We start from the raw sequence: 24,599 nt of genomic DNA, 5'->3' as shown, positions 1-24,599 counted from the left end.
CAGAATAGCCCCAAATGTTATATTGCTGCAGAGTCCCAGGTGTGTTTTACAAGGGGCAGGCCCAGCATGTGGGGCATGTGTTTCCTCTGAGGACAGGTAGCTCTCAGCAGAGCATGGCAGCGTGATCTGTGTGGGGCTGCCATTAAAAGTAGCTTTACCTTACGCCGCTGGCTACCACTCAGGGGGCTTGCCAGGGAATGCTGACGAGGGGCCAATGCTGCTCAGTTCAGATCTGGATCTCTGAGTGACTTTGGCTCTGGGTGGCAGCTCAGGCCCAGCTGTTGAGGGAACAATCATTGTCAGCAGGAAGGTTTTTGAGGTTAGGATGTGTGCGTGCGCACAGGAGAGGGCGGAGGAGGAAGGGCCTGCTTCATGCCTTACCCATTCCCTTCCAGGGGGGTGTCTTCTGTGCTGCACTTGCTCCCCTCACCTTGTCTATTAGTCTGTGGTATGACTCTGGAATCCAAGGAAACTCTGCCCCATGCTCCATCCCTGTTTGCTCAGAGTGCTCCCCTCACCAATTACCCCCTGCTGATGGCACCCACTAGGAAGTCAGGCTGCTACACTCCCAGCAGGTGCAAAGATGGAGTGGCAGGTGTCTCTTCCTGCCCCGCTGTGAGAGCAGGGCCAACGATCTGGTCTGATTCCATTGTGGGGAGGAGTGGCAGGACTCCGGGGTGCACCATCTGCATGCCATAGAGCTGTGCTCGCTGTATCCCAGCACCTGGAGCTCTTGGATGAGAGAGGAGCAGGGCATGACTGCAGGGATCCCCTGGCCTTCTCCCCCTTGCCCACGAGCACAAGAGCCCTGGGGGCTACTGCATGCTTGAGGCTGCAGAGGGTCTGCTGTTGCCCTGTGGATTGGGTGGAAGTTTCCCCTTAACCCCTCCATAGTGAGTTACTCATCTCAGCCTCCTCCAATTGTTGTTCTCTCTGGGGGATGCAGACTGGGAGGATGGGTGGACAAATGGCTCATTTATTTGTTTCAACCTCCCCTCCCCCAAATAACAAGTGACTTGACCAAGGTCACCCAGCAGGCTAGAGGCAGAGCTGGGAACAGAATCCAGGTCTGCTGAGTCCCAGTCCAGTGACAATTACCTGTTTTTAGTGCTTAGCAGAGGTGTCAGATTGACATCTCTGGAGCCCTCTATCTACAGAACAAGGGTAGCATGAGCTTCCACCAGCTATTGCCCTGCCTCTATGCATCAGCCACCCGGATCAGTTCCCTGGGTGAGAGATCGGCAGCTCAGTCTCCAGGCCCAGCGAGTGCTTGGCCTCTATTCAGTCTGCCAGTGGTGACGGTAGTTTTTGGCTCCTTACAGTTAGCTTAGGAGCCTGAGGCTTTAGAGTCAGGGTATTCATGGAGTAGATGCATCCTGTGGAATAGGGAGCAAGAGAGAGACCTGGGAGCAGTTGTAGATGCTAGACAGAATCTTGCAAATCAGTGTAGAGCTGGGTCATAGGGCAAAGCAAATAATGGGCTCTAAACTGTGGGCCTGGATTTAAGGAGGAGTCAATAGTTCTAGTGTTCCCTGGGGGATTTGTTAGTCCCCTTTTAGACAGTGGGTCAAATATTCAATAAGACCTCGAGTGGGTCTCTGTCCATCCATCCATCCTGCTGGCCCTCGTCCCCACAGTATCTGCACACCTCTCAGAGCGCTTTGCAACGATGGAGACACAGGCGGGGTGGAGGGAGGAGAGACTTGCCCTAGGTCATCCAGCAATAGAACCCAGGTCTCTTGTCTCCCAGTGCCATGCCCTACCCAGGCCATTCTGCCTCCATGTTCATCTGTGCACATGCAAATCACTGATCCAAGCGATTTTTAAGCACTATCCCTTGGGAGGTCACACTTGTAAGACACCAAGTGCTAGTGCTCAAAATTTGTGTGTACAGGCTTTAAAGTGCATCCGCAGAGGCCACGCTTTGGAAATATGGCCTCAGCTTGCCCAAGATCTGGGCCCAGTTGTGGGCTTTGTGCTCCGCACAATCTCCAGGAAGAGACTGACCCAAATGATCAAAGGGGTTAACGTGTACAGGTCTAGGAAAGTTGTAACTGCTTGTGGTTGGGAGGGAATAGGACTTAAATCTCCCCATGGGCTAGTGCAGATTGTGCAGGTAGGAACCTATAATCTCATTGAACTAATGATAAACCTTAGGGATATGGACTAAAAATAAGAGAGAGAGATCCTAGAGAGTGAAATTTCCAGCTGTGTCAGGCTTGCGTGCGGGAGGAGGAGAGAGACTCTGTTTGGCCTCATTTGAGGCAGCTGAGCGGCTGCCCAGCTGTGGTACTGTGCAGGATGATGCTCTGGTCACCAAAGGTGGGAGCTGGCTGGGGATCTGCTGATTGAGTTCGCTGTATGATCTGGGCCTCCAGCTGGTGGGGATGTTGTGGGTGATGAGACACCTGACAGGTTTCATGGTAGGCGGGTGAGTGAGCTTGTGGAATGGCTGGCTCAGGGCAGCGCTGGAGGCATCTCACAGATCAGTTCTGGGAGCAGGGAGGAATTCGGCAAGCACTTAACGAGAGAGAATGTCACATTAGTGGGTGTCTCTGCTAGCTAGGGAAATGGACAAGACTTGATGGTGTCTTGAATCACCCTTCATGCAAAACATTTTATGTAAGTCAAGGGATTCTGCTCTATTGCGTTCTCCAGTTTAACAAAGAATGGAGATAGACCATTACAAGTGGGGAATAATACTGAGCTCTCTGCACACTCAGAGCAAAGGAGATTTGTTATCCCCCCTTTACAGATGGGGAAACAAATGCACATAGCCATGAAGTGACTTGCCAAAAGGTGTCACAGCTGTAACAGGCGGGTCCGGGGCTCAACCCTCTGAGGGGAGGAGGGGAGCCACACCGGCCTGCTTGTCTCACGGGGGTTCTGTCCTGTCTCTTTAAGGCTAGGACAGGCCCAGGCCCCCTGGTGCAGGGGCTGGGCGACAAACAGTCTAAATAGGTCTCAGGCCTTTGGTAGCAGGCTGAGCCAGTAACAAACAGTACAGGGGCTCAGGCCTTTGGTAGCAGGCTGAGCCAGTAACAACAGTACAGGGGCTCAGGCCTCTTGTGGCAGGCTGAGCCAGTAGCAAACAGTACAGGGGCTCAGGCCTCTTGTGGCAGGCTGAGCCAGTAGCAAACAGTACAGGGGCTCAGGCCTCTTGTGGCAGGCTGAGCCAGTAGCAAGCAGTACAGGGGCTCAGGCCTCTTGTGGCAGGCTGAGCCAGTAGCAAGCAGTACAGGGGCTCAGGCCTCTTGTGGCAGGCTGAGCCAGTAGCAAGCAGTACAGGGGCTCAGGCCTCTTGTGGCAGGCTGAGCCAGTAGCAAGCAGTACAGGGGCTCAGGCCTCTTGTGGCAGGCTGAGCCAGTAGCAAGCAGTACAGGGGCTCAGGCCTCTTGTGGCAGGCTGAGCCAGTAGCAAGCAGTACAGGGGCTCAGGCCTCTTGTGGCAGGCTGAGCCAGTAGCAAGCAGTACAGGGGCTCAGGCCTCTTGTGGCAGGCTGAGCCAGTAGCAAGCAGTACAGGGGCTCAGGCCTCTTGTGGCAGGCTGAGCCAGTAGCAAGCAGTACAGGGGCTCAGGCCTCTTGTGGCAGGCTGAGCCAGTAGCAAGCAGTACAGGGGCTCAGGCCTCTTGTGGCAGGCTGAGCCAGTAGGTAGAGGGGGACGACTGCCACCCGTGAGTGGGGTGGCAGGGGGGGACACAGGCCCACCCACTCCACTGTGTCCCGGCCCGGGGCCCTAGGCAGCGGTCCTCACCGCTGCCGGTCAGTGGGGATCCTGACCGCAACACACTGACATGGGTTCAGTCTGGTCAGCAGCCTGACTGAGGTCAGCTGCCCCCGGGCCACTTCCACTATCCCCCTCTTGTCCTACCTGGTCCATGGCGTCTCGCCCCGGGAAGTCCCACTGCATGGGCTCGTCCCAACCCGGGCTGGGGGGTAGGTCTGGTAGGTCCTTAGGGAAGTCCAGCCAATCCTGCCCCGGGGGCTCCTCGGGGTAACAGCATGGCAGCTGGGGCGTTCCCCCGGGCTCCTCGTCGTAGGTGGCGCGGGGGAGTTCCGGCTGGTCTTCCCAGGAGCGAGGTAGGGTGCTCTCCGTCCAGTCCAGGCAGTCGCTCGGGGCTCCAGTGGTTCCTCCGGTAGGAGCTCCCTCAGGCAGGTCTGCTCTCCCCGGTGGCTGAGAGCTGACTGAGCTGGGAGGCCCGGCTTTTATTCTTCCGGGTCGCCGCCTGACCCTCTGAGGGGCGGGCTCACCATGCTGTAGCCCCGCCCCTTCCTGTGTCCGGGGCTCAACCCTCTCCGGGGAGGAGGGGAGCCACACCGGCCCGCTACATTCCCCCCCCCTCAAGCCTGGCTCCCATACCTTGGGGCCAGGTCCTTCCATCTCCTCAAGGCGGGACAGGAAGTCGGCATTTGCGTGGTCCTTGCCCGCCCGATGCCGGATGGTAAAGGCATAGGGCTGCAGGGCTAGGTACCACCGCATGATCCGGGGGTTGTTATCCTTCATCCTCATCAACCATTGGAGGGGTGCATGGTCCGTGACGAGGGTGAAGGGGGCACCCAGGAGGAAGAATCGGAGGGCGTCACAGGCCCACTTCACCGCTAGGGCTTCTTTCTCGATCACGGAATAGTTGCGCTCGCGGGGGAATAGCTTCCGGCTGAGGTATATCACGGGATGATCCCCCCCCTCCATATCCTGCGACAGGACCGCCCCGACGCCGGTCTTAGACGCGTCTGTCTGTAGAATAAACGGCTTGTCGAAGTCCGGGCTGTACAGGACTGGTTCCTGGCAAAGGCGGTCCTTCAGGGTCTGGAAGGCCACCTCGCACTCGGCCGTCCAGCGCACCTGTCGGGGACTATTTTTCTTGAGGAGCTCAGTTAGGGGTGCGGCAATTGAGGCAAACTGCGGAATAAACCGCCGGTAATACCCGGCGAGCCCCAGGAACTGCCGCACTTGACGCTTCGTCGTGGGCGTGGGACAGTCCGCAAGGGCCTGTACCTTGCCTACCAGGGGTCTGATTCGTCCTCCTCCCACCGTGTAGCCCAGATAGGTGGTCTCCTGCCATGCGATCCTACATTTCTTAGGGTTGGCGGTCAACCCCGCCTCCCGCAAGGTTCGTAGGACCGCGGCGACCCGGTTGAGGTGATCTTCCCAGTGGCGGCTGTAGATTACCACATCATCCAAGTAGGCGGCCGCATACTCCTGGTGAGGCCGCAAGAGGTGGTCCATCAACCGCTGGAAGGTCGCAGGGGCCCCATGGAGGCCGAACGGCATCCGATTAAATTGATAAAGGCCTGAGGGGGTAGCAAAGGCCGTTTTTTCTTTGGACGCTTCGTCGAGGGGGATCTGCCAATACCCTTTGCTCAGGTCCAGGGTGGTGATAAATTGGGCTTCCCCCAGGCGGCCCAGGAGCTCATCCACCCTGGGCATCGGATAGGCGTCAAACCGCGAGATGGCGTTTACCCGACGGAAGTCTATACAGAATCGACGCGTACCGTCCGGTTTGGGGACCAGCACCACCGGGCTGCGCCATTCACTGCAGGAGGGCTCGATGACCCCCAAGGCTAACATGGTTCGGACTTCTTCTTCTACCTCCTGTCGCATCCGGTACGGCAAAGGCCGGGTGGTTTCTCTGATCGTTTTCCCTGGCTCGGTCAGAATTGTGTGACAGGCCCGGGTTGTATAACCTGGGGCGGCCGTGAAGGTTTTTTGGAAAGCCTGCAGGAGACATGTAGCCTGCTTACGCTGCTCTGCCGTGAGCGAGGGGCCTATCGGGGGTTCCTCCACGCCCTTCGTCTCAGCCGTGTCCGGACCCAGCTCGGGCTCGGGCGGGCAAGGGTCGATCAGTAGGCCCTCTCGGTCACACCATGGCTTTAGCAGATTAACGTGGTAGATCTGGAGCTTCTTCCGTCGGTCGGGTTGGCGGATTTCGTATGTCACGGGTCCCACTTGCCGCACCACCTCATAGGGCCCCTGCCAACGGGCCAACAGCTTCGACTCGCTGGAGGGAAGGAGCAGTAGGACCCGGTCCCCAGGAGCGAACGTCCGGGCCCTGACCTCCTGGTTATAGTTCCGCTCCTGCTTCGCCTGGGCGGCCCGCAAATTCTCCCGGGCTACTGTCCCGGCCTGGGTCAGGTATTCCCGTAATTGGTGGACGTACTGGAGGAGGCCCTGGGTTGGGGAGGCCGACTCCTCCCAGGTCTCCCGCATCAAATCTAAAAGTCCGCGGGGCCTCCGCCCGTACAACAGTTCAAAGGGGGAGAACTTAGTTGAGGCTTGCGGAACCTCCCGGATGGCCAGAAGCAGGGGTGGTAGGAACTGGTCCCAGTGCCGCAATTCCTCAGGGGGAAATTTTTTTAGCATGTCCTTAAGGGTGCGGTTGAACCGCTCTACCAGCCCGTCGGTCTGTGGGTGGTACACTGACGTACGCAGCTGTTTCACCCCCAGGAGCTTGCAGACCTGTTGGAGCAGCCGGGACGTGAAGTTAGTGCCCTGGTCTGTTAGGATCTCCCTAGGCAACCCTACTCGGGAAAATATCTTCATCAGTTCCCCCGCAATGGTCCGGGCGGTGATGCTCCGCAGGGGGACGGCCTCGGGGAAGCGGGAGGCGTAGTCCACAAGGACGAGGACATACTGGAAGCCGGCCGCGCTTCGGGGAAGCGGACCTATCAGGTCCATGGCGACCCGCTCAAAGGGGGTCTCGATGACTGGCATGGGGACCAAGGGGGCCTTGGATACCCGAGGCGGTGCGGCCAGCTGACACTCAGGACAGGAGGTACAATATTGCTTCACCTCTTGATGAATACCAGGCCAAAAGAACCGCGTCAGGATTCGGGCGAGGGTCTTCTCTTGCCCCAGATGCCCGGCGGCGGGCACATCGTGGGCCAACTGCATCACGGCCCTGCGGTGACAGCGGGGTACCAACAATTGCGTCAAGGGTTCACGGGTGCGTGGGTCTCGATCGATGCGGTAGAGCCTATCTCGCCGGAGCTCGAAATGAGGCCACTGCGTGGCCCGATGAGAATCTACCACGGAGCCGTCGACGGCCGCAAGTTGTTGATAGGCCCGGCTAAGCGTCGGGTCTGATCGCTGGTCGCGGCAAAAGTCCGTATCGAAGCGAGGTGCTGAGGGAGTTTGTTCCAGCGGCCTCTGACCTCCTTGGTCCTCTCCCTCACTCTCCGCACCGGCCTGCCCCGCCGCTGGCGGGGGTTCCCGGGGTTCAGCGGCCAAGCCCGGCGTTGCCCGGAGGACCTCTTCGAATAAGGGCCAGTCTCGCCCCAGAATCACAGGATAGGCCAGTCCGGGCGCCAGGCCGACGACTAGCCTCCGGGTAGTGCCTCCCACCGTTAGCTGGGCCCAGGCACTCGGGTAAGGTCGGACATCTCCGTGGATGCATTGTAACTGTATCGGCGTCAGACGGGGGTCGGCCGGTGGTCCCAGAGATTGGCGGACCAAGGTCTGGCCGCACCCTGAATCGATCAGGGCCTGTGTGGTCTGGTTCTCAACCATTACCGGGATTATCAGCTGGGGGGGCCCCGCCCGGCGGGCCCGGCCGGCCCCTACGTAAACCTGCCCGAAACTGCAGTCCATCTCGGGACAGTCTCGTTGTACATGTCCGGCTTTCCCACATCTAAAGCAGGGACCGAGCTCAGGGCGTCCACTCCGGGGAAGGCTTGTTCTGGCACTTCGGGGGGGGCTCCGCCGGACCTTAGGCGCTCCCTGGGTGAAGGCCGGGGTAGTCCGCTGGGGGGTTGCTTCCCAGCGTGGAGTCGCGGTTCCCTGTCGGGGTCCCGGCCCGGGGTCCGGGCCTCGTGGGTGGGGCACGTTCGACGCCCTCTTCTCGTCTCGGGGTCGTTCGGGCCCCGAGGTAGGTGGCCGGAAGGCGGGCCCTATCGAGGCTTCAGCAGCCAGGAAGCCTTCCAGGAGCGCGACGGCCTCTGCTAAGGTCGTCGGTCGGTGGCGGAGTACCCAGGCCCTACCTTTGGCCGGTATGGTGTGAATAAACTGCTCCAACACCACCTGCTCGGTGACCTCCTCCGCCGTCCGGACGTCTGGCTGCAGCCACCGACGGCAGGCTTCCTTCAGGGTCTGGGCCACCATCCGGGGACGGGCTCCCGCCGGGTAGGTATGGCGCCTGAATCGCTGCCGAAACGTCTCCGGGCTAATGTCCAAAGCGTCTAGGACTGCGGCCTTCACGCGGTCGTAGTCGCGGGCTTCTTCGGTCGCCAGCCCCCGGTAGGCTGCTTGGGCCGGCCCAGTCAAATAGGGGGCGAGCAAGGTGGCCCACTGGTCTCTTGCCCATCCCGCCACGAGGGCCACCCGCTCAAAAGTGACCAAGAAGGCCTCCGGGTCATCATCTGGGCCCATCTTGGTCAGACGCAGGGGGGTCGCCAGACGCGGACCCCCTCCCGTGACCTCCCCCGCAGGCCATTCAGCGGGGCGGGGGGCGGGCCCGAGGAGGTGCTGCAGCTGGGTCCCAAGCTGCTGCACCAGCTGCTGTTGCTGCTCCAGCTGAGCTACCTGCTGCTGTTGCTGCTGCTGGAGCTGGGCCGCGTCTCGCTGCCGCTGCTGTTCCAGCTGGGCGGCATGCTGTTGCTGCTGCTGTAGGAGTTGAGCCGTCTGTTGCCGCTCCTGGCTTTCCACCAGCAGCTGGAACAGCCGGTCTGCCTCCATCGTCCTGGCTAAGAGGGCGCTCCGCCGCCCTCTCACCGGCCCCTTCTCACAGGGGCAAGGGATCAGGTCCCTGGTCAGGTGCCACTTGTAACAGGCGGGTCCGGGGCTCAACCCTCTGAGGGGAGGAGGGGAGCCACACCGGCCTGCTTGTCTCACGGGGGTTCTGTCCTGTCTCTTTAAGGCTAGGACAGGCCCAGGCCCCCTGGTGCAGGGGCTGGGCGACAAACAGTCTAAATAGGTCTCAGGCCTTTGGTAGCAGGCTGAGCCAGTAACAAACAGTACAGGGGCTCAGGCCTTTGGTAGCAGGCTGAGCCAGTAACAACAGTACAGGGGCTCAGGCCTCTTGTGGCAGGCTGAGCCAGTAGCAAACAGTACAGGGGCTCAGGCCTCTTGTGGCAGGCTGAGCCAGTAGCAAACAGTACAGGGGCTCAGGCCTCTTGTGGCAGGCTGAGCCAGTAGCAAGCAGTACAGGGGCTCAGGCCTCTTGTGGCAGGCTGAGCCAGTAGCAAGCAGTACAGGGGCTCAGGCCTCTTGTGGCAGGCTGAGCCAGTAGCAAGCAGTACAGGGGCTCAGGCCTCTTGTGGCAGGCTGAGCCAGTAGCAAGCAGTACAGGGGCTCAGGCCTCTTGTGGCAGGCTGAGCCAGTAGCAAGCAGTACAGGGGCTCAGGCCTCTTGTGGCAGGCTGAGCCAGTAGCAAGCAGTACAGGGGCTCAGGCCTCTTGTGGCAGGCTGAGCCAGTAGCAAGCAGTACAGGGGCTCAGGCCTCTTGTGGCAGGCTGAGCCAGTAGCAAGCAGTACAGGGGCTCAGGCCTCTTGTGGCAGGCTGAGCCAGTAGCAAGCAGTACAGGGGCTCAGGCCTCTTGTGGCAGGCTGAGCCAGTAGCAAGCAGTACAGGGGCTCAGGCCTCTTGTGGCAGGCTGAGCCAGTAGCAAGCAGTACAGGGGCTCAGGCCTCTTGTGGCAGGCTGAGCCAGTAGCAAGCAGTACAGGGGCTCAGGCCTCTTGTGGCAGGCTGAGCCAGTAGGTAGAGGGGGACGACTGCCACCCGTGAGTGGGGTGGCAGGGGGGGACACAGGCCCACCCACTCCACTGTGTCCCGGCCCGGGGCCCTAGGCAGCGGTCCTCACCGCTGCCGGTCAGTGGGGATCCTGACCGCAACACACTGACATGGGTTCAGTCTGGTCAGCAGCCTGACTGAGGTCAGCTGCCCCCGGGCCACTTCCACTATCCCCCTCTTGTCCTACCTGGTCCATGGCGTCTCGCCCCGGGAAGTCCCACTGCATGGGCTCGTCCCAACCCGGGCTGGGGGGTAGGTCTGGTAGGTCCTTAGGGAAGTCCAGCCAATCCTGCCCCGGGGGCTCCTCGGGGTAACAGCATGGCAGCTGGGGCGTTCCCCCGGGCTCCTCGTCGTAGGTGGCGCGGGGGAGTTCCGGCTGGTCTTCCCAGGAGCGAGGTAGGGTGCTCTCCGTCCAGTCCAGGCAGTCGCTCGGGGCTCCAGTGGTTCCTCCGGTAGGAGCTCCCTCAGGCAGGTCTGCTCTCCCCGGTGGCTGAGAGCTGACTGAGCTGGGAGGCCCGGCTTTTATTCTTCCGGGTCGCCGCCTGACCCTCTGAGGGGCGGGCTCACCATGCTGTAGCCCCGCCCCTTCCTGTGTCCGGGGCTCAACTCTCTCCGGGGAGGAGGGGAGCCACACCGGCCCGCTACACAGCACATCAGTGACTGAGCTGGGAAGGGAACCTCGCTTTTCTCATAATTCTCAAGCTAGTTCTGTAGCCACTGGATCACACAGCCTCCTTAATGGCCTCTGCCTGTTTTCTGTTGAGCTTGCCTTGGTAGGAGTCCTTGTTGTCACCCCTTGAAGACATCTGTCCAGCAATATCCACACACAGATCTTTATTCTGGTGGCTGACCACAAGGGCTTCCTGCACCTATGCTTCTCCCTGGATGGCAATGAGATCTAGCGTCTCAGCATAGCTCCATGCAGCTGCTCGAGGCATGTTGCAGGGTTTCTGGAGTAATGCTGCAGCAAAGCTGATGTATTTGAATCCAGGAGCAAATGGGCAAATATCCTGGCCCTCTGCCAGTTTTTAACTGGAGGAGGGGAACTTCTGGTCAACTTCACACCACAGCAGTGGAGGGCACACAGATAAACAGAGAGGTCAGTAACCACCACCCACAAGGCCATGTGGGATAGCAGTTGGAGGACTGCCATAGCAGCATCACGTACACATGAACAGTAGATTGAACTAACTCAATTCACACTGAACTTAGCAAGACGATTCCAGAGTTTGCAACAGATGTGCATTTAGCGTATGCAAGTGTTTTCAAACTGGCTTAACTGGACTTCGTCCGGTTTAGCCCCCGTGTAGACAAGCCCTAAGATACTAGGGCCCAAGCTATAAAGGGCCTCATAAATCCAGTCAGTGCCTTAAATGGCACTGGGAAACCGTCTGGACTCCGCTGCAGAGGTGAGTATAATGTGCTCCCTGCATACACTTGCTCCGGCTCTGGAGTGGTCTGTGTGGGTAGCCATCCCTTTATGGAGGCTGCAAGTGACGGAAAGGAGCCACAGGCAGGACAAATCTACCCATCAATCAGTAGGAAGCACGATGTGCCCACGAAATGCATGTCTTGCTCTGAAGCGAGTTTGGATGCTGTTGTGTTTCACACGTCTGCCTTCTCCTAGGAAGCCCTGGGCATGAAAGGGTTAATCTGAGACTCTCTGAAGTGACTGCCTGAGCTGATTACTGTAATCAGGGGGATTATGGCAGCAGCCAGTAGGGAAAGCCTGTGCTCTGGAATAGCCTGTGGATGACATGTGGGGCGGGACAGAGCAGGGGGCAGCTTGCAGACGATGTGAAGCGGAAGAATGGGGAGCGATTTTTCCCCAGGGCAGTGCAATGTACAGGGGAGCACAGGAGTGGGTGGGGACAGGCATCCTGGGGATTGTCCTGAGTGCAGCAGCTTAACTAGATAGCAGGAAGGAAAGCTTGGAGCTTACTGCCCCTGAGAGAATGGAGCTTACTGCCCTGTTCCTTTGGGGGTGAGATTTAACATGCATATCCGTACAGCCGCTGTTGAGACAGTCTGGAGTTATTCCCTAGGGAGCTGGCGGCACTGGAGGGATTGTGGTGGTTCCCTATGAGGGAGAAAGAGGAGCTGCATTGTGTTGACACAGCTGTGTGGGGAGGGAGCTGCTGCAGACCCTCTTGCAGTGGAGAGAGTGCAGTGCAATCCCTGGTGGGGATGGGGATGGGGGGGAGGGGGAGGAAGGGGCTTTACTACAGATCCAGTAATGCTCCAGTTGTAGTTTGAGTGCCCAGGGACTGGAGCCTATAGCCCCAATTACAGTTGGGAAATTGTTTTCTGATTCCAAGTGGATTTAGGCTGCTGCTTCTGGGCAGGGTCTGCAGAGTGCATTCTGTGTGGCTCCTGCGGAACTGACAGAAATCCTGTGCCTCTGGGCTAGTGAAGTGTCTGAGTTCTGGCTTGGGTGTAGCTGGTGTTGGGGTGTCACTTTACTTCAAAGCTGGTTGATCCCTTTCCATGGTCATGGCCAGGATGTGAGAGAGAGGCTCTGAAAAATTCACCATGGGTCCTATCCAATGCAGGGCCTTCCGGGAGAGTGTGAGCAATGGATGAGGCTGGATGCATTCAACAAACCTGCTAGCTCTTGAACATAAAACTGAGTTTAGTGCATTCATTGAAGGCTCCTGCCAGCCTGGGACACAATGAGTGTGCTCAGCTAGTTAAAAGTGACATTTGGTGTGGGGCCACACAGCTGCTTTTCTTCCATGCCAGCCATGGTTTTGTGCCCCCCTCTGCCTAACTGTATATGCTAGGAGTGTGTTCTGGGCAGCTATCCCAAGGACAATGGCTGTTTTTCAGAGCCCCTTCCGTTTCTGCCGAGGATTCTGGGAATTGTTACATTCTACCCACAGTCCCCTCCTTCAAGGACAGAGTGGTCATTTGGTGTCCTGGGAACCTTCCTGGCATGGGAGTGTTGAGTGAGCATTTGAGGCAGAGCACGGCAGAAATGGGAACAGCGCCCAGAGCACTCTCAGGTGTTCCCTGCTGTCTCTCTATGCTGCTTTAGTGAATTGGGAGGAGGCAGCCTCTGTATGGGGCCAGTCTCTCCCATTGATGGGGCAGTGTAATTCTGCTTTCTTAGCACACGGCACTAAGCAGCCTGACTGTTCTCTCTCCCTTTCATTCTGGTGTCTTCTCACCATGGCACTCCAGGCCATATTTGCCTGTAGGTCTGTGAGTTCTGGGCCTGGGGGCAGTGATTTTGGGGAAGACAATCTGAAAGCAAAAGCGAATGGAAGGAAATGCTAGGGGTGTGAACCCCAGAGCACTAACTGGCTAGGGGCCCGGTGAGCTGAGAACATCTCATATCTGTACAGCATGTGGGTAATCACCACTCAACCCTAACTATGGGCCATCATTGCTAGCAGCCTAGTCTGCCATGTGTCTGGGTCCCGTAAGCGATTAGCCACATGGTTAATGGACTGTGTAGGAGGGTACTCACCGCTGGTAAACTCTTCTTCCTCTTCCCCTCATTCTTCGCCACTGAACATCCCCCAGTGCCCTCTCTCACTTGTGGGGCTGCCTGCCCTTGGGAACACTTTTCCCCTGCCTGTAAGGGGCTCACTTAGTCCCATGCCCCAGACAGGTGCATGTCCCAAGAGACTGAATTCCCCTTCCGTGCTCTCAGATCAGGGGAAAAGCCGCTGTGCACCTACCTGGGAAGATGTAGATGTGCTGGTATGTCCCTTTCCCTGACCCCGTGACAGAGCCCAGGGGGAAGCCTCAGTCAGACCACAGCATGTGTCTGGCGCAGCTGGATGCTGCATTAGAAGGCGGTGCTAATGACACTTGCCGGTGAGCTGGGAACCAAGCGTCCCCTCAATGTTTTGGTAGGCAAAGAACCTCTGTGGTTGAACAACTTTAGTGGGGCACAAGGCATTGCTCTCCTCCCTTCCCTGAGATACATGGTCATTGGCTTTGTCATTGGTGGGTTACACTCCTGGCATTGCTGACACGAAGGGGGACGCACCCACCCCTTTCCTCTCTTCTGTGGGCTGAACAGCCACGTGTGAGAGGTGTCTTATGGCAGAGCACCCATCACTAGAGCATCAAAGTGCTTCCTGGCTCAGTTAAATCTGCAAGCTGATGACCCTGGCAGGCTTTGTGGAGCACCCTCCTGTTCTCGGGAACCTTAGCACCTGACATTTCTCTGAGTGGAATGGGGCGGGAATGGCATCAGCAGATTAGCTGGAGAGGGAGTCAGATGTGCACAGAGGAGGAAAGTGCCATGTATTGTGCTATGTACTGCATTGTTTTGCAAATTAACTCTCCTGTGCACTGGCTCCGCAGAACGTAGAGCCTACTAAAAACATAGGCACAATGGCCTCCCAGAAAACTGGACAATCCCCCCTGTTTGGGCCTCAGGGCAACAGACTTGAATGCTGTACACCCAGCCAGCTTAGGGACTGTTTGTTCAAGAGCCTCAACTGCTGCATGGCAGGTGGGGAGGGAGGTGTGTCTCAGACAGCCAGGACACAAACCACCTAGGGCTCTTCAGATCAAGGCCAATCCCTGGCCTGCACTGGAAGTGGACAGGGAGCCAGTGCGACTCTTGGAGAATTGGGGTCAAGTATTCCCATTGGGTAACAGCACCTCCCAGGTGGACAGCTGCACTCTGCACCTGCTGTGCTGGCCGCCAAGGGGTTTTCCCCAGTACAATGTGGGGCCATTGGGGAGGAGGGGAGGAAGCTGTTGAAGGAAACAAATGGTCTGGGCTGAGATGCATTGGCGAAGCTGACTGGGATAGGAGAGGGTGCTACATGTGAGGACATGTGGGCAGATCTCGGTGGACGAAAGGGGGTAGACTACTGCTTGCCCAATGTCATGGGGTGGCTGGCAGCTGGCCTTTGAAGAGAAGAAGTCCATCTGTAATTTAACTCTCTAGGTGTCTGACTGGCAGCTAATTGGCCAATGAGCACCAGGATGAGATAAGACTGCCAGAGATCAGTGAGAGGAGGGAGCTCCCAGGGAACAGAGCAGCTGAACTCTGAGAGAAAGGAAGTTGGGGAGGGACTGTCCCAACAGCTGTCTGCAGGGGCTCTACATGGTCTCCGGTGCACAAGGGGTTAACTTCAGTTCTCCTTCCCCTTCACTTTGCACAGGTGTTGCAGGAATAGGCTGTAAACAGGGCTGCTGCAGAGAGACAAGGTGGGGAATGTCGGGTTGATCTCAGGCTGCGAACCTGCTTGTTGCTCTTTTTGCTTCTGCTACCTTTGTTTAGTTCCTATTAGAAAGAGTCCCTCCTCCTGCACAACCTTTACTCCCGGTTGCTTCATTTTGTTTCTGCTCAGCCAGTCATCCCTGTAGTTTACAGATTATTGCTATAGTGGCAGTGTGGTCCTGTGCAAAGGGGACTGGGACTCAGGAGACCTGGGTTCAACTCCCACCTCTGCTACTGACCTGGTTGGTAACCTTGGGCAAGTCACTTCAATTATCTGTGCCTCCGTTTCCCCATCTGTAAAATGGGGGTGATATTCCCTTTGAGATCTACAAAGAGAAAGCAGAGAGAAGTAGTATTTTCACTGTGACTTATAGCGCAGCATTCTGGTGTTCTTTGGGCAAATATACCATGCAGCTGAAGCTGTGGAGTGTGATGGGTGTGCAAAACTGCAGAAACACCAGCAACTGTGTCCCTGGAGAGCTTCTGCCTTGCTATTTCCAAATATTTAAGGTGACTTGCAAGAGATGCTTATGCAGGGTGCTGTGGTGCATTGAAAGCTGTATAAAAATGACACACTGTCCCTTTAAATTTGGGGGGTGGGTTGCTGCTCCTGCTTGCAGACTAGGGGGCTCTGTAGAATATGTGCTGCTAGGCCCAGATCCCGCTCAGCCAGCCAGCCTAGAGCAAGATGGGGAGAGTTGTGCCTCTGTTCTAGGGGGGCAGCCTGCTTTGTGTGTCTGCTTTTGTGTTCTTGTGTGTAATTGTTCTGAACTCTTAGAAACAGCTGTGTTGCATTGCAACCTTCCATTGCGAGTATATTGTTTTAATCTAACTTCCCCTTATGTATGCTGGGAACTTAGCAGTCACAGTCCTGTACTGGCAGAGGGGAGGGGGCCTAGCAGGCTCTTTTTAGCTCTGGCCTATTGGTAAATAGCCACCAGAGGGACCAGCAAAAAACCAGTCACTGAGTAGAAGTTTGTCTTTAAAGGTCAAACTGAGCGGGAGTGGAAACCGTGAGGGTGCATTTAATGTGGCTGGAAGTGGGCTCCTTGTCCAGGTTTTCAGGGTATTTGGCCTCAACTTGGCTTAGGCCCCTGAGACCTGCTGCATCCACTTGTAAGGCTGCTTAGGGAATGCTCCCGTCCTTCCTCCTCCTGTCTCTGGACAGGTCTATCACTGTGTCTTTGGAAACAGGCACCCATGCCTGTCTTGTGAGAGCCCTGGCTTCCCCTGTCGGTGGCATAGGCTGCCCTCTAGTGCTGGCTTGCAGGCCTGCAGTGGGTCTGAGGATGCACTGTGAGTTGTTTTTCCAGGCAGAGCCGCATCGTCCTCGTCACTGTTAAACCACTTCTAATCCTTGTTATTTTTTTCTAATCCCCCTGCCTTGCTCCCCACTGGCCTGGCTGCAGGGCCTTTGTTCCCACTCAGGAGCTTGAGCTGAGCCCCAGGCATGAGCAGGCCAAGCAGCTGTTGCAGAGAGCCCGCATGAAGGCCAGGACGAGCCCTCTCCGAGCCAGCCACGACATCCTTCCTGCTGTTCCCCAGGCCAGGCGGTGAGTGCAATGCCTCGCATGTCAGTCACAGCTCCAGGGAATGCCAGGGGGAGGGGGCGGGAGACCTGCTTCTATTGCCAGTCTCCCTGCAGGATTCTTCTGCTTTCCTGCCTCACTCACACTCTTAAGCATGTGTGGAAATAGAACCAGACTGTGATCCTCGCTCTCACACACGGGCTGGAACTAGGGGAGCTAGGGGTGCTGCCTCACCCCTGGGTTGAAGTGGTTTCCATCACATACAGGGTTTACAGTTTGGTTCAATGGCTCTCAGCACCCCCACTATCCAAATTGTTCCAGTACCCCTGCTTTCATGTAGATGCAGACACACTAGGCATTCTGAAGCCCAGTATTTCTCAACTACTGGTCGGTGGACTGGCCCCAGTCCATGAGATCTTCCTGACACAGTTTAGGAAGGCAGCAAGCCGGTTTCTGGTATCAAAAGGGTTCAGAGACACTGCTGCAGCCTACTACACCACGTAAACAAATGTCACATGCACAGCAGAAGCCTGTTACACCTTCACCGTACACATGCTCCATGTGTACCGGATAGACACATACAATGGACACACACTAGAGGATTTGAATGGGGTGTGATTGTTTCATTTTATGATGACAGAGGCACCAACTGCAAGTTCCTGGCTCCCAGAGATCAGTTTATTTTGCTACTGATATAGAAAGGTCTCCCAGACTAAAATAAGCTCAAGCGCTCCGGAGGATGACAGTTTTGGCTTATGAGGTTTTAAAATTTGTTTGGTTTTGTTCCACATTAGAACAAGGCCTGTTGTCCCAGTCACCTCTGAGGGAGCCTGGCCACACCACTCCCTTATCTGTTGAAGAGGTCAGTGTTGAGCCTTGTGTCAGGACTGCCTTTCCCGAGGGGCCCAGTGTGCTCCCCCACACCTCCCTAGGCCAGCAGAGTCTGGATCCAGGCATGAAAACAAACACAGGTCTCCTGCATATTACTGCCTAGCCCGGCCCCTAGGGCACCTACATCTATCCTCTCTGTTCATATTTTGCTGGTGCTCCTGGTCTCCTCTGTACTTACCACAGATTGATTTACTGATTTGAACAGCAGCTGGACTGAGTTTGCACCTTGGTGGCCTTTAGCCCTTAACCCACTGGTCCCTTAAGATTTTCTGTTATGGTTTCAGTGGGATTTTCACCATGGGCACTGGACGTATCCCCCTGACTCTTGGTAGCAAAGGAGGGAAACTTGTTCCAAAAGGGGGTGATATAAGGTGGATGTAGTTGCCTCCTGGGGAAAGGGAGGTGGGCTGGGTGAGGCATGAGTCCTGACCCTGGGGCCCTGGAATCACTCAGATGGACAAGGGTCCATTCCGCAGGGTGGAGCCATTTGCCCAGAGTATGCTAGAGTGGCAGGACTCCCCTGAAGGGAGTAAAAGGGGAGGGGTGACTGGCTGGCGATTCCATAACCATCCTCTCTGTCCCTGTGTTGCTGCATTAGGGATGCGGGTGGGAGCACCGCTCCAGATCTGAAGAAGAGCTATGCTCTGAGGGATGGGGAGGCTCACACCAGTGGGAACCTGAGTGACTCCTCCAGTGGGGAATCCAGCTGCGGGCAGGCCAGGAAGCGAGGGCCATCCCCATCCCGTGTGCGCTTTGAGGACGAGTCTCTCCGGGATGCCGAAGTTCGCTATTTGGAGAGGTTGCAACTGCGCCAGAAGCGGGTCTTGGACTCGGTCCTCTTGACTTTGGGACAGAGCCCACTGGTCTCCAAGCCAGACCTTTCAGATTACATCAACGGGGACTTCCACCGCAAGGAGAGTGGAGTCAGTAAAGCCTGCAAGGAGCAGCAGAATCGTGGGCAGGCTGCAGGGACATCTGCACACCACACCAGCAGGGGGCGCTCTGAGAAGGCTGGGCCCACTGCGCTGAGTGCAGAGGGGAAGTGCAGAGCCTGTGGCTCCTATCTCAGGGGCTCAGCAGCTAATCAGAACATGGACCTCAGGGCTGATCAGACCGTTAAGCCCTTATCGGAGAGCCACAGTGTAACTCAGGAAAACAAAATAATCAGCACCGGGGCTGAAAGTGGGGAGCCAAGCGCTTCCCAGCAGGAGGCGAGAGGAAGGACTTTGGGCCCGAGGGGGTCTCCCCTCTGGATTCTTCCCTCCCGGCAGCGCGTTCATACAGAGCGGATCAGGGAGACGTACATCGGGGATGTCACGTACATAGATGACGTGGACTCAGCTCTAGACAGCACCGACACGTCTGACAGCTGCAGGACTGACAGCGAAGAGGCTGGGCCAGGGAGCTGCCACCCCCAGGGTTACCAGGATGCCAGAGGCCGCTGGCCTGGCGGGCACCAAGCTCCTAGGGGAACTCATGCGCCGGAGAAGGACACGAGGGGCAGGAAGGCGGGGCAAGAGGAGTGCAGGGTGAATGGTGACAGTGGAGGGACCAGGATCTCTGACAACATGCTTTGTACTGGCAGGGCTGCCATTGGTGAGAACATCAGTGAGGAAAGAGACTCCAGCTTGAAGGACACCCTCGTGCTAAAAGAGGGTCAGGTGACCAAGCCAACAGGCAATGGGGTAGAAGCACTTTCCAAAGGTGACCAACTCCCAGCTGCACCTCGGCTGGCTGGGAAGAACAGTGGCCGGTGTGATGCAGCGCTCAGCCCTGTCCAGCGGGGGCATGTCCACCCTCCGCCCCCTGCCCAGGGTCAGCCGTCAGCACCGTCAATCCCAGGCAACAGAGGCACACTGGAAAGCTCTGCCCCCGCCCCTCAGCCAGCCAACAACTTCAGCCAACCCAGACCAGCAACAGGCATCTCCCAACAACAAGCAAAGCAGGGGGCACCATGCTACAACTTGCTGGCTCGGGTCCCTGCCCCGCCGCCGACTGGGAAAGCTTCCTCCCCTGTGCCTTACAGGAAGGCCATCCTGACGGGTAGCTACAGGCTGACAGGCCACAAAACTGGGCGCCTAGACCAGACCAGTGGCCTGGTGACTCGGCCCACTTCTCCTCCCGGCAAGTGTGGGTCTGTGCCGGAGGAGCAGAAAAGCCAGCACAGCCCAAAAGTGCTTTCCAAGGGCCGACTCCTGGCCTTGTCCACCAATAACTGCAACAACACATGGGCTCAGTGTCAGCATGATGGCCAGGCTGCCAGCGCGGCTCTGAGCCACGGAGAGCGGGCCGTGAGAGTCCAGAAACTGCCTGCTTCCTTGGGAGACAGTAAAGGTAAGATGGGCTTATTGCTGCTGGCCCCCTTAGTGACATGGCTGTGTTATGCCTGTCCTCTGTGCTCTGAGCTGGCTTCCCATTGGGCTCTCATAAGCACTGTCTGATTGGAGACCTGGCCACTTCCCTGCCTGCTCTCAGGACAGGTGAGCGAGCTCTGGTGCTCCTGCGGACAGTCTCAAGATTTGAACTCCGCAGCAAGGGAAGTAGTGGGCTCTCGGAGCAGAGATTCTTCACTGGTAAAACCTGCCCTCTCTCTGGCAGCTCACCAATGCCTGAACATGCTGGTCATCAGGCTGCGGTGCCAGAATCACACATTTGCTGTGCTTGGGGATAAGACTCTCGAGCGGGGTGTGTCCACGAGCTGGGTGAGGCTGGCTAATATGGGAATGGTGCTGGTTGCTGCCCAATCCAGGATAGACGTTAAAGAACTGGAGGGGGCAGAGAGGGGTTACTGTCATCCGTGGGTGAAGGGAGAGTCCCAGATGCATGGCACAAATCCGCTCAGCCAGCTGAGATGAGAGCCACCCACTGCGGGACAGGAGAGGCTTTGGGGATGGGTATCTCGGGAGAGACTAGACCCTCTAAATGAAAAGGCGTCACTTGAGGTACTGGCAGCTCCATTTCAATGGGGATCTAGGAAGAGTAATGAAAACTATCCCTACTCCTGCAGTACAGCGGGTCCGGCTGAGTGAGGTCTGCGTCCCTGCTGACTCCAATAACTGGGTCAGACTCGCCTTCCTGTCCGAGCCTGTTTCTGAACCAGCCAGTAGATGCCTGTCTGACTGTGTTGCTGTCATGATAGGTCCATCCTCAGCAGCAGCTCCCTCTGCTGCTCCCAGCGCCATCAGCTCAGTGGGCATCACCCTCTCCCTGGCAGCTGAGGAGACCGAGCCCACCCAGGCTGGTCGATTACCCAGCGGGGAAGCGCCAGTGTCTGGGTCACAGCAAGCAAAGCCGTTCGCGGAAGGGAGGTGAGTAAATATACAGCAAGCTCCCCGCTCTGTAACCACATCAGTGGAAGGGCTCTGAGCTGTGGAGGGGACCGGCTGGGCATTGGACTGACTCCTACTTCTGTAAACTGCACAGCTCCTTCTGTGGCTGCAAAAGTTAGCAAGTAACGACCCTCGGGGTCTATGGGTCGGCTTGTGTTGTGCCTGGTATATAGAGCGATGCTTGTGACCATGGAGGTGGCAGATAGGAGAGAGACTGGCAACCCACGCACTGGCAGCTCTGCCTGGCAGTGGGGTCATCAAGGCAGGCAGGGGTGTGGCAGTTAGGTCCCAGGCCTAAGACACACCCATCTGCTGGTAATGAGGCGCTATGCATATGTAAATACCTGTCATCCTCTGGTACCCCTTCAGAGGGAATTGGGAGCAGCTGTTTGACCAGAGGGGGTCAGCAACCTTTCCATTCTCCAGATCTGCAGCCTCTTTCTGGTTCCTTGGCTCTTTGTTCCCCCAGCTGCCGCTAGTACTGCTTGCTGGCTGGCACAGCTGTAGCTGCTAATTGGTGGGGAGCCAGCCTTCCAGTATTAAACCTTCCCCTGCTGATTCTGCTCTCCCATCCATGTACCTGCCCATCTCTCCTCCTCTATCAGCCTCTCCTTGGTGTCCCTGCTCTCCCTAGAGCTGGCCAGGAACTTCCTGTTCCCCACTGTGCCTTCCCCCAAAAGCTGCTGCTGCCGTTACCGAGGATACCCCTCAGCCAGCATGCATTTCCCCTTTCCCGTCCACATCCCAGAATGCTAGAAATAAATACTTCAGTGAAGACATGAAGGAGTTAATTATACCTGATTGCGAGTCATGGTGTTCATTGTAGACCCAAATGGATCTCTGATCAGCAATGAGAGGTTTTCAGTGTCCCTGCCGCTGGTATTGTGGTGTCTTTGCCCTTTTCTTTGTGCCATTTAAAGAAAGGATCTTCCCAGCTTCTTCCATCCCTAATGTTTTTCTTTGTTCTCTACCACTCCTCCCCAAATTGTAGTTTCTGCCACTTAGTTTAAAGGCCAGTGTTGCTCCTTCAGGCCTGGGAGAGTTTGAAGTTTACCTGGGAGTCTTTCCACCGTTTGAACAGCCCACCCTGGTGTGGGGTAGGAAAGTGGAGCCAAACTATTGTGGTCTCTTGTAGCAAAGGCAATTTAAAGCACTGTCAGAGTCTTACCCCACACACCTGCCTGCCCGTAGGAGAGGCCACCTCTCCTGCATATACCCCTACTGCTTATGTTCATTGTTGTCTGTCAACAGGGCCTGTCACAGCCCCGGAATCCCACCCAGATGTTGGGTTCCTTGCAGGTTAATCCAGGTGCCATCAGGCATGCATGATGGGTGTTGTCTGTGCAGGGAAGTGTAATCTGAGCAGTTCCCACTGAAATGTTGCCATCACCTAATCTAATATCTTACAGCAGCATCACAATCATCACTAAGGGGCTTGTATCTTAGCTTTGATGACAAGGTGTCGGGGATATGGGTTGTATTCCCATCAGCCACTGACTCAGTGACCTTGGTCTGTGGTGATGGGGGCTGATTTTGAGCAGCCACAAGTCCAGGGGAAGTCACTGTGTGAGGCACGTGTTCAGCACCTCTGAAAACCTGGCTTTTCTCTCCTCCAGTAGCATGGGGATCATTCTGATCTACCTGTGGCTGGGCAAAGAGCCAGAGAGGGGAAACACTGGGCCAAGGAGCTGGGGAAGGGTTGGGGAGACTGAGTTTGGATGAGGAGCCTGGGAGAAAGACTGGGACCCAGTGCAAGGGGCAGTCAGGGTGGGGGATGACTGGAGGCCAAATGGGTTGGGGAGAAATAGATAAGATGAGGAGCTGGGAAACTGAGACAGGCTGTGCAAGGAGACTGGGACGTGGATGAGAAGCCTGAGGAATGGAGATTGGGACTGACTATGTGAGGAGAATGGGACTGGGACAAGGAGCTGGGGTGGGGAACAGAACACAGGCTGGAAGGGATGGAGCAGAAGGGGTTAAGCGTGGGGGGTCAAACAGACGGACCTGACCAGTAGAGTACCTCCCATCCACAGCCCGGACTGGAATTTGCTCTGATGTCCGCAAATATCTGTGAAACCCACTGGCAAAGTGTGTGTCCTCCCCCTCTAGTTCGCAGAGAGGATGACAACCTGCTACTGCTATCAGTTACTCTGTTAGCTTAAATAGCAGAGATCTGTGATGTGAATCTAAAGGTTCCAACCCTGCTGATGAACTGTGCGGGTTTCTGTGTGACTCTACGTGATAGAATTTGGGGGTTTTTTGGTTTGTTTTCTAGTAACCTCGGAAATTACACACACAAACGATGTTAAAAGAACATTATTCAAGTTGTAAAGTCAAGGACTCAAAAGTTAGAAATTCCAGAATTAAGGCAACCTTAATGTGGCCCCTTCTGCACATGCATTATGTTAGTCTTTAATTACATGATTACATGCTACTGTTTCCACAGGACCCTTAACTCGTTTATTGCACAGGATCAACCTGCTTCTAGGGGTGAATCCGAATTGTGTAGTGAAGTTGGAAGGTGCATAGTGAATGAGGGAGAGAGAGGATGGTCTCATGGTTAAAACAGTTGAATAATGTCCTGGAGAATTGGGTTCTAGCCCTGCCTCTGCCAAAGAGTTCCTATGTGATGCTGGGCAAGTCAATTCAGTGTTTCTCAACCGATGGGTCTACCTCTAAGCTGTGCGGCCACACAGCTGCCTATTAAGCCCCACGCAGGCATTCAGGGCTGAAATGGGGAAAGGCGCCCCTCCCCACCCACCCTAGCGCGGACCTGCCTCCACTGGGGAAGAGGAGCCCCTCCCTTGGTCTGGCCCAGCCCAGCGCTGCCGTGGCCGGGAGAGGTGCCTCTTCTTGCCGGCCCCAGCGCAGACCTGCCTCGGCCAGGGGAGAGGAGCCCCTCTCTCGGTCCAGCCCTAGTGCGGACCTGCCTCGGCCGGGGGAGAGGAGCCCCTCTCTCGGTCCAGCCCCAGCACGGACCTGCCTCGGCCAGGGGAGAGAAGCCCCTCCCTCGGTCCAGCCCAGTGTGGACCTGCCTCAGACAGGGGAGGAGCCCTTCCCTCAGCCTGGGCCAGGCCTGCTGGAGCTGCTGTGGCCGGGGGGAGGTGCCTCTTCTCCAGCCCTGAGCTGCTGTGGCAAGAGAGGGCTGGGGGGAGTCATCTCTTCCCACTGCAGCCCTGGGGCAGCCTGCACCCCAAAGCCCTCATCTGTGCCCCCCCAACCCCAATCCTCTGCTGCAGCCCTGAGCCCTCTCCTGCACCCCAAACCCCTCATCCCCAGCCCCATCCCAGAGCCTGCACCCCCAGCCAGAGCCCTGAGCCCCCTCCCACACTCTGAACCCGTTGGCTCCACCCCCACCACATGAATTTTGTTATGTGCACCAATATGGAGGTGCTGTGTCAATATGTGACACATCACCTCCATGTTGGTGCACATAACAAAATGTATTTCGCACATGGGTGTAAAAAATTAGAGGGAACACTGGCCACAGCCCTCAGGAGAGTGGGAAGGGTCCCGAAAGGCAATCAGGGGTGGGGGTGGGGAGGGGTGGCATTGACTATTTTATTACACTCTAAAGCAAAGACAATCTCGCTCCCCACACACTGTTACCCTTCAAGGTCAAGGTCTACTTCTCAAAACTCAGAGTTAAATTATATAGGCTGATCCTTGCTGTCACTGCTACATTTTTACTCTGATAAAAGGAAGGGGGGTTGTGAAAATATCTGACTTTGAACAAGAGGCTGCCAACTTGAAAAGGTGGAGGAGAAACACTGACTTAAACCAAGCTTTTCACAGGTGGTCACTAATTGTGTGTTCCTCGTTTTCTGGGTGCCCGACATGAGACCCTGGGGGCTGATTTGCGGAAGGGCTGAGCACTCACAGCTGCAGCTGGAGTCAACAGGAGCTATGTTCTGAACATACAAAGTGCCAT

The 24,599-nt window shown here is 56.6% G+C and overlaps 1 protein-coding gene across 2 annotated transcripts in view; it reads left to right on the top strand.

The window, feature by feature from the left end:
- The window catches only part of KIAA1614 (KIAA1614 ortholog), a 50,031-nt gene that overhangs the window by 15,480 nt on the left and 9,952 nt on the right, over positions 1 to 24,599 (top strand). For both annotated transcript variants that reach the window (XM_045028401.1, XM_045028400.1), the window contains 3 exons: positions 16,329 to 16,472; positions 17,938 to 19,673; positions 20,479 to 20,647. In XM_045028401.1, the coding sequence (XP_044884336.1) occupies positions 16,329 to 16,472; positions 17,938 to 19,673; positions 20,479 to 20,647 (2,049 nt within the window). The remainder of the gene's footprint in view (positions 1 to 16,328; positions 16,473 to 17,937; positions 19,674 to 20,478; positions 20,648 to 24,599) is intronic.

This window comes from Mauremys mutica, chromosome 8 (genome assembly GCF_020497125.1).
Source record: "Mauremys mutica isolate MM-2020 ecotype Southern chromosome 8, ASM2049712v1, whole genome shotgun sequence".
NCBI lineage: Eukaryota > Metazoa > Chordata > Testudines > Geoemydidae > Mauremys > Mauremys mutica.
Note: the sequence above shows the minus strand (reverse complement) of the source record. Positions and strands in the feature narration are given on the sequence as shown.